The sequence below is a fragment of the Spea bombifrons genome, chromosome 8 (genome assembly GCF_027358695.1).
Source record: "Spea bombifrons isolate aSpeBom1 chromosome 8, aSpeBom1.2.pri, whole genome shotgun sequence".
Lineage (NCBI taxonomy): Eukaryota > Metazoa > Chordata > Amphibia > Anura > Pelobatidae > Spea > Spea bombifrons.
Window position 1 is genome coordinate 3444186 of NC_071094.1, and position 17109 is coordinate 3461294.

The window sequence follows — 17109 nt, forward strand, 5'->3', positions numbered from 1 at the left end:
CACTCACCGCTTTCAGTTTTGATGCAGAATCTCTGTTTGAACCCGTTGTGCGTCTGGGAACAGGTGATGATCTCGGGGTTGGTGCAGCCCATATCGATATATTTTGATCCTGCAATTATGTTGCACCCGTAACACTGCAGACCCCAGGCTGAAAAAGAGAGGAGAAGAAGAAGAGGGACTGAAGAACCACATCCACAGAAAAAGCAAATTACCAGCTCTGGGGTCAAAAATAGTACATGCAATAAGGTCCCGTTATTTACCAACCAAAACCCATTTGACATAAAGATAGAACTGAAGATTCCAATTGTACGTTGGGTTAAAGAGGTCCTAAAATTCCACCAAGGCAAATCTCGACCATAGGGTTCAACCACCCATCGCCTTCCATGAAAATCAAGTTTTTGGTTGGTCATCGAAGAACGAATTCGATGAGTCCTCTTCTTCTACGTCTAAACTCCGACTCCAAGGGGGGTGGGGGGGATGGAATGAGAGGGACACATCCTAAAATCAAAATGTATTTACTTACCTACCCAGGAGAAGACGGCTACGGTCAGGGAAAGCAAGACCGTGAAGACAGGCAGAGGGGGTCCCATGGGCTTCGTTAACGGACGCCCTGTTGGTTTGTATCATAACATATTCCAGGTTCCGTCAACTAAAGACCGTCGTCCAGTGCTGAGCTTCTCATCATCTTCATTATTCAGCCAAATCTGGCTTTGCTTCAAGGTCACGTAAACCTTCTTAAAAAGACACGTGGATTATATCCATTGGACGCAAATAATCTTTAAAAAAAAATCTCGTTCCATCCTATTTTAGGTTAAATTTGCTTGCGCAGAAATATATTTCGGTTACGGAATATTAAACCCGTGAACAGAATGGGAGTTAAGCCTTTGCAGGAACATAAAGTTCTACCAAGATTCCGCCCGACGAATGTAATAATCCCGTCCAAACTGGGACACAACGAAGGAAAAAGGGAGACAAAAACACAAATACACAAATAAAAAGGAACGTCAAATAAAAACGTATCAGTGCGGAATCCAGCTGTGGCTACCGGCGCGCCCGGTAATAAGCCCTGCGCATGGCGCCGGATAGACCTCTAATGACGGTTTAAGGATCAGTCGTTTTATCTTCTGCTTTAGGGGATTAGAGAGGGTTTCATTTTAACTTGAAGTTTTTCATTAGTCGATGCTCATGGGTCTTGCTGTAAGGTTCTGTGCCCTGGAATAATCCCAACACAGTGTGCGTGCGCGTAGTATTTTTTTGTATCCCTCTTGCTATTTTGACCAGTCCCTCTCCCAAACCCCTCATGCCCCTCTTTCCTCCCTTGATTGCCCTCTTTCCTCCTGATGCCCCCTTTTCCTCCCCTGACGTCCCTCTTCTCTCCCCTGATGCCCCCTTTCATCCTTTGATTTCCCTCTTTCCTCCCCTGATGCCCCTCTTTCCTCCTGATGCCCCCTTTCCTCCCCTGACATCCCTCTTCTCTCCCCTGATGCCCCCTTTCATCCCTTGATTTCCCTCTTTCCTCCCCTGATGCCCCTCTTTCCTCCCCTGATGCCCCCTCTTTTCTAGGAGGTCAGAATGTTTGCTGGGTATGAGGGTATCGCAGGGTTCTACAGCCCTAAAAGCCCCGATAATGTGTATAGAAACAGCAGAAACGGCTTTATTAATTAAACCGGGTAAATAAACCCATTATTCTACTCATTAAATGCCCTGCTTAGTTACACCAATAGCTGCCAACAGGCTACAGTCACATAAAAAGTCTCAGTAAAGCCCCAGTTTTAACTGCACCTCCTAAAACAAAAGCGCCCCTCTTTGAAATGTTGAGACCAGCATTTCATAGATCAATACTTTTTTTTAAAGATTTTTATGCATTGGACAATACGGTATTTTTTTCCAGAACGCACCAGACCCTCTTTTTATTTTTTTTTATTGTCTTCCCTTATGACACGTCGCATAATTATTGCAAATATCGTGAGATGATCCATGTGGCAGGTCATTAAAAATATGTATAAAATTAGCTGAACTGCGTCAAAAATACGTGGTTTTTTTTAACGTTTTTTTTATTATTAGAAATAAATTTCCATAAATATAAAAATAGATTAAAATAATATGAAATAATCATATTTCTTTATAAACACCCCCACCTAATGAAACGCGTGGGGCATTATCTAATAATAAAAATAGCGGCAGTGATACTCATTACCCATCTAGATTCTCTCGCCGCTTCTATAACAAAATGCTGCTCAATAAGAAGATCTTCAGCTACAAATCCTCCTTAGGGTTCGGTGAACGCGGACTCTGTCTCTCTGTCTTCGGGGTTTAAGCCAATCTTTAATCCGCCGCGGTCTTCTTATCCCTGCAAAGATTTGCCGCTAATCCGTCTCGATCTGGATTCTCGCTGTGGGTAATCTCCGGCGGACGGGGCAGAAGACGGGCAGCGCCACCCTTGGTTTAACCCAATTCTCGGATGGTTCTCTGCCAGACCCCTTAAAGCATAGATGTGAATTGTCTGGGTTTTTACCCCAATCTCAGGGTGAATGGGCAGTTTATCTCGGTTTATACCCCAGTCGCAAAATCTGGGAACCAATGGGCAGATTATTAGGGATTGTACCCCAACCTCAGGGTTTTGGGATGAATGGGCAGATTCTCAGGGTCTTATTCCAGTCTTCGGGTGAACTGGCAGATTCTCTGGGGTCACGCGCCCTGGAGCTGACACCTTCAATTTCTCTAATTTGGTGCTTTCCCCCTGCTATATCACAGCTGGAATCCCTGCTTGAACACAGGTGACTTCATTCAGAATATCTTTACCTCCTGACAAGAAATGGGATACAGCTCATTAATATATATTGCACTAGACACTAGACCTACGCTGTATATATCGTTTGCGTGACTGTGTGGTACAACCAACTGACCACAAGAGGGCCCCCTACACACACGGCTGCCAACCACAAGATGGCCACTGGCTCACTTCCTTGCAGATGCCCTGGAGCCAGTCCCAAGATGGAGGATGCCATCCTTAGGTACTATCATTATTTGATTTATAAAGCACCATCATATTCCACGGCGCTGTACAATATCTGCAGGGGATGCGCTCGTGGCATTTATCTAGCGTTACGCTTGTTGATATCTCTGCGGCACCAAAGCTGCTGCAGCGCATCACTTTTAAATTAATTAATTGTATGTTTTGACCATAAATATTTAGTTCAGCAGGAGCCCCTATGCGCGCGGTTAGAAGTCACTTGTGTTGACTACACACAATGGGGGGGGGGGGGTTTAAACATATAGGAATGCAACAATGGGGGCAAATAAAACCTCATCCTTCCCGATTCCCAAAAATTAAATGTGAGACGGGGGGCACAAGCAGCGAAACGCATCAGGCGTCATTTCCTGGCGAGTCTCGCTGACGCTCTAATGCATTTTACAAACTCGCTATGCATTAAGTGCTGAGAAATCTCCAATTCAACCAATTTGGGAATATTTTTACTTAAAAGAGACTCATGTGGCTTTAGTTATAAGAGGTCCCAGAGCATCATAGGTTAAGGCCAAGCTGTCCCTTTAAATTATATTAATGTGCAGGGATGACAATTCCACTCGACCCTTAGTGCATTCAACCTATAGCTTTATTAATTCAAAACAGCATTTCCAATGAGTGCGACCTCCAGCAAAAGGCCAAATTAACGGGGAGGAATAATTTGTCTTAAACCAGCTCTAGGCAGCTGAACCTTGAAAAATCAGGATTATACATAGTTAAAAACAGATGGCTTTGAATCAGGATACACAAGATTAAGCCGTGGCTCATATCTGCATTTGTTGAAAGCTGATTGGAGAAACGGGGTCGGTGCTCTGGCTGGGGGTGATGTGATTTAATTTTTAACCGCCTTGTCCGTCCTACAGAGAAGCCAATTACCTGCAAATATACTGAACAGACTGGAATAGATGAGGGGGGCTACAGAAGGACTACAAAGAATGAGCTTTATCACCATGGCAACCACAAGATTGCTGCTCATTGGACCATCCCCCTAAATTTCAAATTTTGCACCAAAACGCGGGTTAAATCATAGCCGTTAGACCCAACGCATAAATCCCCGCACTTATTACATCTCGTTGTTCCGCAGAATGCCCAAAATAAGCTAAAAAAAAAAAAATATATACATATATATAAAAAATGAAGACTGACGCCATAAGCACAGAACACTTCGGATTTCAAATACAAAAATGATTTTTTTTTTGTTGGTTTTGTTTTTACAATGAAAACTTTACAATGGGCTGCAAACTTCACCATAAAACCCTCCAATGTACCCTCCCAAGAAAACAAAAGATCCAGAAATGTTAAGGCGGCACAAGGATAAAGCAAAGATACTTAAACCCGGGGTGTAGGAATCTCCCGCACTTCAGGGCCGAACCCCATAAGCAAGTCTCTGATGACCTTGGTAGGGTCAAAACAAAAATTAAAAAAAAAAAATTTGTGTTACTACGTTTAGCAAGAAAACATACACAACGCTACAACAGTACAACCTAAAAATGGATTGTGATTCCTCTCTGAATGCAGCAAAAAATATGGAGGGGGATAAAAAACAAAAAAAAAAAATAATCTTCGGCTGCATTCTTATTTGGTCACAACGTGCGTACAGAACGACCTCAAAGAAAGGAGAACTGCAAGGGACCTGAAGGATGTTGAGTGCTGCGGGTGTGAGGTTTGGGGCAATTATATAAAAATTTAAAAAAAAAGTGGGGAAAAAAAAATGTATACATATATAAAAAAAATTGCACTAATTAAAATTTAGATTAAATCATTACAAAACTGCGGAGCAAACCCAAAACATGAGGAACAGCCTAAAGAAAGACTGTCTTTGGAAGAAGAAAAAAAACTATTCCAAAAAAAAGACAAAAACAAAAGAAAACAAAAAAAAAAACAACTTTGGTTTGTTGTTGCAGTAAGAAACAGAATTTACCCGGGAAAAATATTGTAATATTCAAAAGGTAAAAAAACAACATGTTTCTGCTTTCTGAGCATCCTTATTTGTGCAGCCAAACTCGGTAGTGATTCGGTAAAAGTGGATTTAGATAAAAATTAACTCTCTCCTCCCCACAGTGCAAACAAAAAAAGGGGGCCCTTTAGGTTCTTGATGAATCTTTGCTTTTTTTGGGGATCTGCGTCTTGAACGGGGAATGTTCTCCTTGTGATACAGTCCGCAAACGCGGGTTACAACTTCTAGCAGTCGCTCTTCCACAGTTTAATGGTCTTGTCGTTTTCTAGTGCAGCCGAGGCGATGATGTTTTCCGTTGGGTGACAAGCAGTTGAAATGACGACATCTTGGAGGAAAAGTTTGAAAAATAAAAAAATAAAAAAAAAGACATAGGGTTAACAGTCAGACCTTTACATTAATACATGAAGCCATTGCATCTGATTTACATTGCATCTCACTTATTTTATGCAGAACATCCACCTTTTTTAATAATACATATATATTTATTACTAGTATTAGATTAAAAATACATTTTGCCCCATAATATGTTTTCAGCCATTTGTATGAGTTTTCGCTCTGTTATGTGATCCCCGATATAACTAGACAAACAACCCGACTCCTTATTATACTGCCTGTGGGAAACAATAGAATGACTGAGTCTTAATCACCCAGTCGGACCGACTAATAAGTCTACGGAGAAAGGGACTTGCCGTGAAGCATCAGATCGGTGTGGTGTTTCGGCAGGGAAAGTCTCCCAAAACACGACACGAGTGACAATGGCAGCCGGCAGATAAAGGGAGTTTATTGGGACGGAATCAGGTAAAGCCAGGTTGCGTCCCGTCTTACCTGTATGTCCCTGTAATTTTTGAACAACCTCTTTTGTTTGCAGATTCCAGATATAAACCAAGTTATCTTCCGACCCAGAAACAATCCACTAAAAAAACAAAAATAAATAAATTAAAAAAAACAAGAAATGTAATCAAATAGAACATGAATAGGCGACATCTTCTGGCTTTAAGAGGTAACCGCAGAACGGATTAATATAGCTGGAGGTCTTTACAAACTCCTTAGGTTTATAACTCTTGTTATCAGGGATAAGCATATACAAGGTTTTACTTCACTGGAGGACTGTAGATAAGTGGGACAGCCTTCCGGCAGAAGTGGTAGAGGGTAATACAGTGAGGGGATTTAAACATGCATGGGATAGACATACGGCTCCTGAATCTAAGGCGAGAAAAACAACTGATTGGGGCCGATCTTTTGGCAGACTCCGTGTTTTTCTCTTTCTTTCTAGTAATACCCACCTTGCCACCTGTTACAGAAAAGTTTGCGAATATGCAATATTTTTCATTCTTGTGACTCGTGTAGGTCTTCAGGCACTGGAAAACAGGGAAAAAAATATAAAAAATAAAGTCAGCGCAAGAAGCAACCGCATTACTGTCATCCAAGCAACACACCGCCCTTCTGCCGAAAACAATACAATCGGCGATCGCAATGATTATTATCTCAGGTTCTATTAAATTGGACTTTTATTCCGTGACAGATGCACTTTAACAGCTTGAAGCGACGCTCGGGACCGTTACCAAGCGCTTGCGTTACCCAGCAGATGCCGCTGCTTGAACCGTACGCGGTACAGCCGACAATTACCGTAACAGGCACTAATTACACAACGGTGACAGAGACAAAAACAGACATATGGAAAAGCAGGACGGCCCTATTCACAGAGACAATGTTTACAGGAAAACATAAGCCACACGTACCTTCCCTTTGCTGTAGTCCCATAATTTAAGTGTGCTACAGGGAAAAAGCAAACAAACTGTTAATTCTCAAGGTATACCGGACACCGGTTATAACAAAGTACATGCCGAGTATCTTGTTTAATTGTAGAAGGAATAGTCTTTACTACTTTACTTTACTACTTTACAGTCTGTAAATCGGACCTACGCCATGTCTCCGGCGGCATTTGTGCGCTTTTGGTAAAGTTTGGGGGGGGTTTTGTTCCCTTCTACAACATAAGTTTTTCAGGACTTTTTGAGAGGGGTCTCCTGATGCCCTTGCGCATGTTCAGCCACCCGTATACATTAGTCTTTAAAAAGAGGGGAAGTTGTATGTCTCAAATTCCTGATATTACTCTGGATTACGAGGGGTCTGTCCTATTTAGCTTCTCCTGCAAGAAGGGTCTTCTCCTGCACCTGGTCCTACTGGTTTCATTCAGCAGCCCACTTGGCTCAGAGGGTCTGCGCCCAAATACCTGGTTTCTGTAGTTTGGATGACTGTACGTGTCCAGAACAGAGCCCGCTCTCCCTATGGCCCTGACGGAGGCCCTGTGGACCAGTACAACTTCAAGCACCCAGAGGAGCAGCTCTAGCTCGCCATTAGCGCTGCTTCTCATGTACTTACTTGTCTAAAGTTGCCGCAAGGATGTATTTTCCATTTGGGGAGAACTTCACAAACGATACCGGCGGGTTATCATCATCTGCAAATAAATCAGGGAAGAGTCTGTTTGGACTTCAGCTCAACAAGGCTCAGCTTCATACAAACACGCAGGATCTCGCCAGGCGATGCCCAACGAGGAGACCATAACTGCCAGCGACCAAGAGATTACTACTTACCAATCAGTGTTTTCAGGCACTGACCCGACGCCGTGTCCCAGATTCGGCTAGAAAAAGAAAAAAAGATTATTTTTTTTTTTATTTAAATGCACAATTTTCAAACAAATGACCGCTTGTCTATTAATTGTGCTTCTCAAAGTGTAGCACAAATAAATAATCTGGTAAATGCTCTGAATTATAATGAGCACATATAATAATAAATGGCCAGTTTCTAATAGTAATCAGGCAGCAGAATTATGAAGCAATGCACTATGGGGGCTGTATTAGGAGGCTTTGTGTATTAGGGTGATGTATACCCCGTTACACATTCCACTGGATATTTTACGCTCATCTCTACACGTATGCGTGAACATTTCTTTATTATATATATATACATACACATACATACACAATCCATAACGCAAACCCCGTCTGAATAAAAGCGGATCCACGCAAAGCGCAGCACTCACCAGAGCCCGTCGTAACTACTGGACACAATAAGAGAACCGTCACGATTGAAATGCACCTGGAACGGGAGCAGCAGCGGAATAAACATAAAAGAATTGGCATACGCTGGTTACAAGCGATCGGCCCCCAGCGGAGGAAGGCGAGACCCGATAACCCGGCTCCGCGTTGCCGTCTGATACTGATCTACGATACTATAAAGCGCCGTCGTAAGTCAAAAACAAAGAGGTATGGATTTCATATCGAGAATACTACGTTTGAGTTCTAGCGTCGTATAACGGCTTAGATACCCAGATCTAACCGGCAGAGTATATCACCTTCTGATACATTTTATAATCTCCGCTAATCCCAGGACAATCTAAATATCAAGGAGGAAAAGAAAGAAAAGAAAAACAAAAAGAGCGCAGAAACGTACAGCTGAGACAGGGTCTGAATGGGCAGGCAGCGTCTTCAGGCATTTCCCGGTCTTCACATCCCATATCCGCACACTTTCATCAAACTGGAATAAAAAAAAAAAAAACAACCATTTCTACGAGCAGAACACAGACGCTTCGCAAAGAGAAAGAGCACACGGACGTTTATTTAGTAAACGTTAATTCAATCCACTGATTAATATAGATTTTTAAGGTTAATTTTCAACGTAGAATAAAAAGGAAATCATACAGAAAAGTAACTGATAACATAACTATACGTTTATCCGCTCCCCCTGAAGGGCTCTAGAACTCCTAAGGCTTCTGGGGCCAAAAGGTCCACATTAATTCACCCGAAAGCACCAGCCTGTAGCCAAGCGACCAGGAGAGTCCCTATATTCAAAAGGTCCAACAAAACTAAAGCCGACAGACTGAGATGACCCGATCCGCCAACTTCCTAGCATCTTAAAAGACATCGCGGCTGTTGCTAATACTATAGGGGGAAGAAAAAAATATCCGTTTATGGACTTGACCAGAAAAGAAAAAACAATGTTTCTGGTTAAAAAAATAAGTCCATCGCCCCCCGATTTACAGCATACGATAAAAGCCTCTTTCCCGTGCGCTCTGCTGTCTGCTAAATCCAAAGTCCCAAACACAACATTGCGCGTGGACTTTGTATTCACAGTGACAGCCGGAGCCAGTCAGCTGTTACATTAAAGGGAAAGCAACATTTTACAGAATAACCGACACCAGCTGCAGAGCCGCTACGCCGGGGGTCCCCAACCTGCTGGAGGAAAGACAAACAGATGTCCAACTAGCGGCTAAAAACGAAGCCGTAAACGGTACTTACCGATCCCGACACGATGAGATTGGACTGCGGGTTAAAGTTGCAGCAAAAGACGTAATTACTGTGTCCTTTCAGCGTCTTCAAACACTTTCCCTAGAAAGAGAGAACGGGTTACATGTGAAGCCCCCAAGAAACACCGTTTAACGGCCAATGTTTGTTAGAGACGTTATATTAAGGATGAAAAGTCTCAGAGAAGGTTATTTATGACCTCCTCAAACCCCAATGCTGGCTGGGGTCACAATCCCATCCCAAACCAACTCTCAACCACATTGAGCTCGTTTTCCTCCCGGTGCCAATGGCGTCCCCAGCTTAGTGAATAACGTATGAAACTTACAGAGCTGACGTCCCAGATTTTTAGAGTTTTGTCGTCAGACGCAGAAACGAGGAGGTTAGAATCAGAAGACCAGGCGACGTCCGATATACCCTAGGAAACAAACATCAGATTAGCGCAAACTCATCATCTTCACGTCGCATTCATATCGCTAGATTATTCTTATTAGTTTTGGGCACCGAGGTAGTTGGACCACTGCCTGCCTGCCACGTAGACGCCAGGGAGGAAGGTGGTAAGTGGGTCTTCGTAACATGAAGTAAAGCCTCCCTAGAGAAACTAGCACTTCACCACTAAAGGGTTACAGGGGATTAAGAAGCAGAGCCCAGCGGAGGTGTATACAGAGGCTGCACAATTAAACCCGTTTTCTTACCAGTTTGTGTCCAGATATCGTTTTCTCAAACTTGCCGTCGTACGCACCCCATATTTTGATTAACTTATCAGCAGCTAAAAAAAAGAAAAAAGGAAAAAAAAGAAAGCATTTAAAAACTTGGAAGGAAAGTCATCGAGCCGAAATGAGCAGTTTTGGGGCAAAGTTCAGAAAGTAGAGCTGTCGCCATGTATGCAGGAGGTGACATCTAAATACACTATTGTTTGGGGTCACCCAGCTGTTTTCATAGAAAACAATGACATTTCTGGCTGTAAACATAACTACAAAAAGTTTTTTAACCATTCATTAGCCTTTTAAACTTAAACTCGGATCAGTGAACACAACGTGCCATTGGAACCCAGGAGTGATGGGAGTGATGAGCGCCTATGAAGATATTCCATTAACAAAATCAGCCGTTTGCAGCTACAATAGTCATTTACATTAACCCCGCCTGCGCTGGATTTCTGATCCAGTTCATGTGATTTTAATGGACAAGATTTGCTTTTCTTTCATAAACAAGAACATTTCTAAGTGACCCCAAACTTTGGAGCGGCAGCGTGTAGGAGATCTATTTGTCAGAAGAAGAGAGGCTTATACTTACAAGAACTGGCGAGCCACTCTCCGTTTGGGCTGAATTTTACGGATGACACTGCCTTGGTGTGTCCCGCTAGTGTGAACTTTAGAGCATAGTTTGGTTTTACAGGTGCAGGCTGGAACAGAAAGGGTTAAAAACATGTCAGAGCTTCCAGCTGGCCAAAGAAATGTATACGTAGAGACGCGCTTACGCGGAGTTATATTTTGATATATGACATCCCCTCACATCCCAGCCCCCCACTCAAAACGATCACGCAGACTACGGAGCTCCATCGCGTCACCGGCCCGGCAGGGAGACCAGAGAACCGGCGCCATTGCGCTCCATTGCGCCCAACAGGGGAATCTACAATACAAAAGAGAGAGAGGAACAAACCTTGTTCTGATTTGTGGAGGATGACGGGGTGGACTGTGTTTTGGACGCTTCACCCTCTGGTTTCTTCTCCTCGGTTGCCATGGCAGGTTAACCGCGTGGAAGTCGAGTGATAACGCCGAAGTCCGCTCCTTTACTGCAGGCTGCTGCCGGGAAAGAAGCAGAAACCAACGTAAGGAACGCTGCAAGCCGTACAGAGGACATTTCTGAAGAAATGCACAAGAAGGCAATGGTGTCAGGGGCACTAGGTCCGCCCTCACATCACTGCCAGCCGCAGGGGCCGGAGGTCCCGCCGTCACATCACTGCCAGACGCAGGGGCCGGCGGTCCCGCCGTCACATCACTGCCAGACGCAGGGGCCGGCGGTCCCGCCGTCACATCACTGCCAGACGCAGGGGCCGACGGTCCCGCCCTCACATCACTGCCAGCCGCAGGGGCCGGCGGTCCCGCCATCACATCACTGCCAGCCGCAGGGGCCGGCGGCAGGTCCCGCCATCACATCACTGCCAGCCGCAGGGGCCGGCGGCAGGTCCCCGCCGCCACATCACTGCCAGCCGCAGGGGCCGGCGGTCGCGCCCTCACATCACTGCCAGCCGCAGGGCCGGCGGTCGCGCCCTCACATCACTGCCAGCCGCAGGGGCCGGCGGTCGCGCCCTCACATCACTGCCAGCCGCAGGGGCCGGCGGTCCCGCCGTCACATCACTGCCAGCCAACAGACTCACTGCCCTGTCACTAGATTGTAAGCTCTTGTGAGCAGGGGGCTCCTCACCTTTTGTCTCTGTAAGTCATCATTATGTTCATTATGTTATGAACTGCCTGCTATGTCCTGCTTACCCATCGTGCAGCGCTGTGGACTATAAAGGCGCTATGAAAATCAATAATAATAACAATAGCGGCCGACGGCCTCCTGTGTCATTAGCCCGCACACCCCTATACCAGCCGTGGCCACCAGGCCAATGTGAGCGGTACCCAGCAGCCTTCTCCCAGGCTACGTGTGAGTAGACAGAAGGCCTGTGAGACCGCGCGGCCATGGCCGGGATACCTCCCCGGCCTCTTGCTCCGTAACCTCCCGTCAAACCGGGCGGCTCTTTGCCTCAAGCGCCCGTGTTTACCTGTCCCGGTGTCGGTTTCTACGCCTCGTTGTCAGGTCACCCGCCGCCCGTTCATTGAATCCGCAGACACTAAGAAGGGAAGGAGGTGCGCGCCAGGCCGGGCACACAGCAGCCACTTCGCATGCGCAGCTACTCAACAGCGCGCCGAGGCCGGAACTCTGCGCATGCGTGAACATAGGACGCAGAACACACGTACTACGCATGCGTACGAAGAAAGCGTTAGAGAAGACGGGGGATAAAGAATGCGCATGCGTACTACCTGTTCATTGCCTTTCAAGTTGATTGACAAGGCTATTAGGGTTTTTTTTCTCCCAGGGGTCTCATATTTTGGCCATAATTACATTTTAGCTCTCCTTCAAGTAATAACACAGCGTCCTGTGTCTGACTGAACAGTCACGCCACAGGTTGAGTTTAAAGGGACACCAAGGACACAACATCAGCTGGCCCAGTTTAGAAGTAACTAGTTATAGGAAAGGTTATCGCATAAGAAGATGGCACCAATCATTATATTTTCATCTTAAAAGAGTTAAAATGCATGGGAAACCTCGAGATTATACATGATGATAGCTTCATTGCTTTAATAATCGATAATTAGGGGATCACACTGTGATCAGCAAGCAGGGCTGCATAGCCTTGCTTTGTAGATTGCAATAAGTACGATCAGCCAGCAGGAGAGAGCAATGGGTCCAGAAAGACCCTGTTGAGGCTCTCCTGTCCTCAGGTGAACTTCGGTGGATGTCAGCAGTGACACCTATGGCGTGATCAGGCATTATTTGAATGGTGGTGTAACGTTGCCAAAAAGCTTGATTTCTCGTGACACGGCAGGGAGATCACCCCGAGACTTAAGGGCAAACCCCGAAAGTAATGCCTTAGGTGTCAAAGAATACAAATTCTGGGCCACCAAAACTTTTAGCAGGATCCTGTGGCTATCCGGCCCCGTAGGATTAAGGTGCCCTTATTATATTCCCATATGTTTTATTTAATTCACCCTGCAACTCAATTCATTTTTTCGTCTTTTTTACTTCACCGTGAAGGGTCAACGTTGCCAGGTTCATGCAGCAAGAAGGGACAAGCTGGCCCTGTATAATGTGTAAATCAATGGTTGAAGAGTGTTGGACCTTCATGATGTATATTGAATCCAAGGGGGTTAAACCATTATACCGGTTTCCTGTATTCAGTAACGGGGGTTATGTGTAAAAAAAAAAAAAAAAGTGGTCTTAATACCATAACAACCAAAGGGATGTGATTGCTGATTGGGCTGTTCCGTTGGTTGCTATGGTGATAACTTCACTTTTCACACTGATGCATGATATACATAACCCTGTGGACCTCATATTACCCTGATATGATTACACTGGAGGCAATTGGGGCAAATACAAGAAAATGCTCCGGGGCTTTTCCTGAAGTTGTGGTATTATATAAAATGAACGTAAATATAAAACTGTTACACATATCGTAGAATTGTTGTGTAAACGCGCACAGAGAGACTCTTCCCACCGGCTACGCTCTCTGGCTTATAATCTAGAACGTTTTAGGTCTTAATTAGAACCTAATGCAGAACCGCTAGCTGAAACCGGGGCGTTCAGAACCGGCATGATTTATCCTTGGAGCGTTGCTCCAGATTTACTTCAACAAAAGAGGCAAAGTATAAGTGGAGTAGCCAGGAAGCGGAGGGGCGAAACGGACTCATGGGCCAAGTCGGACCACAGCGGGGCTCATGGGGCAATAAAGCGAGCTGAACCAGGTCCACGTAGGGTGATTGGGGCAATGGTGTGCAGATGGAAGCTCTCGTCCGCATTCGGGTGCTTTAGATGGCTGGTTTGTCCCTTTAAGGGATGACCTCGTGTCCTGCGTATCCCCACGTCTGTCGCTCGGTCCTCAGAGTCTGCACTGACCTCGAGTATGTAACGTTACCCGCTCTAACGCGGCTTACTCCAACGTTACCGACGCCATTCTTCAAACCGTTTCATTGGTAACATCACTGCGTACAATAAAGTTTGCAATTCAAAAATCTAGGTGGGGTTTCCTACTATTCGTTTATATACGGTACTATCCCATATATTTTACTATACTATATACCGTAATTGGTTCCTATTCTATAAACTGTATACGGTACTATACTATGTGTATATGTACCGTATATACTGTATATGGCACTATGCTATATACGGTAATATATATTGTATACGGCACTTTATTATATACTGTATATGGTACTATGCAATATACAGTACTATATATTGTATACAGCACTTTATTATATACTGTATATGGTACTATGCTATATACAGTACTATATATTGTATACAGCACTTTATTATATACTGTATATGGCACTATGCTATATACAGTACTATATATTGTATACAGCACTTTTTTATATACTGTATATGGTACTATGTTATATACAGTACTATATATTGTATACAGCACTTTATTATATACTGTCTATGGTACTATGCTATATACAGTATTATATAAGGCACGTTACTCAGGTAGAAAGGAGGGAAGCCATTTATGGAGGGAGGGGGTCCTGCGAGCCCCCCTCCACACTCCTTCCTCTGGGTGGTTTAAGCACCTCCACCCCAAGCCCTTGACGCAGACACGGCCACCCAGCCTGTCTGTGACCGGGTACGGAACACATCAGCCTAGCGGAAAGGTCACAATAAGCCACCGGCCGTATGATCGCCCCCCTCGGACTTGCTTCTCTCATTTTCCCGGCCACTCCATGAAAGAGAGGAGAGAGCGGGTGCTCCTGGGAACTGTAGTCCCTCCGGCTCAGAGCCTACCGTCTCCTCTAGCGTCAGCGCATCCTGATCTCGAACTACAGGTCCCAGCATTCCCCGCGACGGCGCGCATGCGCTACGGGCGTCTCGAACTCCTCTATTATGCTGCCTTGCTGAGGATAAAAAAGAACAGCAACTGGAGGGACCGTACGGCAAACGTTACGGGAGCCGCTGGGGGAAAAAGTAATATATTTACGGTTACTCTATCTATTCTCTTTTCGCTTTCCCTCTCACCGGGGTAATAAGGTGCAAGGGGGCCGTAGGGAAGGGTGAAAGCGGGTAAATGGGACCCCCCCTCTCCGCTCCCCGCATGGAAGTGGCCGCTCCAGTCTTTATGCGCCGCAACAATGTAACAAAGCCAGCTGGAGACTTAATACATTGGAGCCGTTTCCCCGCACACCGGCCGGGGCTGCGTGACTGGGGCGCCGGGGGCCTCTGTGGTGGTTGGCGGGGTAGGAGTCCTCTGTATCCCCCAGTAAGGCCTATGGCGGCCCTGAGGGGTGGGGAGTGAGTGCCTGTGCCCAGCACCTCTCCTGCCCCGGAGAGCAGCTCGGGGACAAGGGGGGGGGACGTTTTTTTTCCTGCCCGCCATCTTTTCAAGAGGGCGAAATAGTGGAGGGCGGATCGCTGGAGCCTCAGCCCGGGGCTGCAGCCTTTGAGGGGGATCAGGGGACACTGGAGCCCCCCATAGGCCTCCAACTCATTATCACCCACCCTGTCCCTTTAAATGCATTTATCTGCCCCACAGACAGTGCTGCTGGGGGGGTCTTCACACACAGGGGGGCTGTCACTGGGTGTGTTTTGTGTGTTTGAAGAAGTTGTGTTACTTGGAATGCACAAAGTTGCGCCTTTCATCAGACCAAAGGCTTTCTATTAAAATGCCATAATCCTATTCACTATACATCACCAAGGGCCGACCCCGGAGAGCTTGTGCTGCACGAGTCACTTCCCCGGCCCTCCATAAAGTGTAATTAAATCACAAGATCTCTTCCAAGTCTCCTTACCCATTGAAGCATACATTATACGGGGCCCACGGCTGCCATTGGTGTGGGGAGAATTGCTAGGGGTGGCCCTTCCTAATGCATAGTGACGAGATCGAGGTAAACCGCGGCTCTCCGTTTAGTGAATAGACCCCAGGGAGAAGGTGCTGGTTCCGCGTCAGCCCTGTCCCTGGGAAGCCCACGGTGTGTTTTGTGTGGATCTGCTTTCTCCGTCGCGTCTGTAAGGAGTTGTCGAGTTACTTGGAACGCACAAAGCTGGGGACTTAAGAGGTTTGGTATTAAAAAGGGGGATTTGTGACTCGGAGGTTGCGCATGTTTAACGGGGTAGGGAGTGTTTTATATCACGGAGATGAAAGGACCCTGGATTTATTGCTGCGCACTTTGTGATCACTTTAATTCGGTGTTTGCCGTGGGATCCATTATGTCCGTAATATTGCTAATTGTCAAAAAAAATGACTTTTTTCTCATTTTAATATTTAAATGATATATTTTTTAATTATTTTATTTATTTTGTGCGATGACACTTTGTATTACAATTTATTTATGTCGGCAGCGCAGGTGTTGTGTACGTCTCGGCGGGTTACTTTCTTCTTACGAGTTTCGATGTTTTTGTAACAAATATTTGCTTTATTTTGGCCGTTGGGTACGGAAGGCGATAATTGTGTAAACTGACTTTTTTTCTTTGCCTCGGGAATTGTGGTAAAACTGTAAGAAATAACATGTTTGTGTTTGTGTTACTCTGCGAGGTTACGTTTGATATCTTAGTGCAACATTGTAACATTTCTTGGGGTTCTAACTTGCATCGTTTTATATCTTTTTAGTAATGAAAAAATTGCAGTTTCCTTACTGTGACATCATATGTTATTCTATCTTCAGCGCAATACATTTATTTATATTATATATATATATATATTAATAATATATCCTTTAACTCCAATGCGCATGTTTTGGAATGATTATTTTATTCTTTATTAGACACCAACGTATACCGGAGCGCTGTACAATTTTCCAGGGGTGCATTAACTAAAATATTGATAAATAGAATCTGCCGGCAGATCGGCCCCCATCCGGCCCCCATCTAGTCGCCAGTTTCTCCTGCTGTAAAGACTCAAACCTTAATCAGTCGTTGGTCTCGTCTTAGATTTAGGAGCCGTATGCCCATCTCATGCATGTTTAATACCCTCGCTGTATTACCCTCTACCACTTCTGGCAGGCTGCTCCCCATATCTACCACCCTCTCAGTAAGGTAAAACTTCCTTTCATTCTATCTCAGCC

General features: G+C 45.2%; 1 protein-coding gene across 2 annotated transcripts; it reads right to left on the minus strand.

Moving 5' to 3' along the window:
• Nucleotides 1-5127: 5127 nt before the first annotated feature.
• WDR5 (WD repeat domain 5) lies at nucleotides 5128-12185 on the minus strand. 2 transcript variants are annotated; one of them, XM_053473535.1, is made up of 14 exons: nucleotides 12048-12185; nucleotides 10940-11079; nucleotides 10574-10682; nucleotides 9976-10049; nucleotides 9609-9698; nucleotides 9278-9367; nucleotides 8433-8516; nucleotides 8023-8078; nucleotides 7574-7620; nucleotides 7362-7437; nucleotides 6722-6755; nucleotides 6266-6340; nucleotides 5808-5895; nucleotides 5128-5307 (listed from the first exon to the last, which is right to left on the minus strand). In XM_053473535.1, exons 2-14 carry the CDS (start codon nucleotides 11018-11020, stop codon nucleotides 5207-5209), a joined length of 1005 nt encoding a protein of 334 aa, XP_053329510.1. In that variant the 5' UTR covers nucleotides 11021-11079; nucleotides 12048-12185; the 3' UTR covers nucleotides 5128-5206. The 2 variants fall into 2 exon arrangements, with proteins under 2 accessions (XP_053329510.1, XP_053329509.1); XM_053473534.1 differs by having other exon boundaries at nucleotides 10940-11082; nucleotides 12048-12180.
• Nucleotides 12186-17109: the final 4924 nt, after the last annotated feature.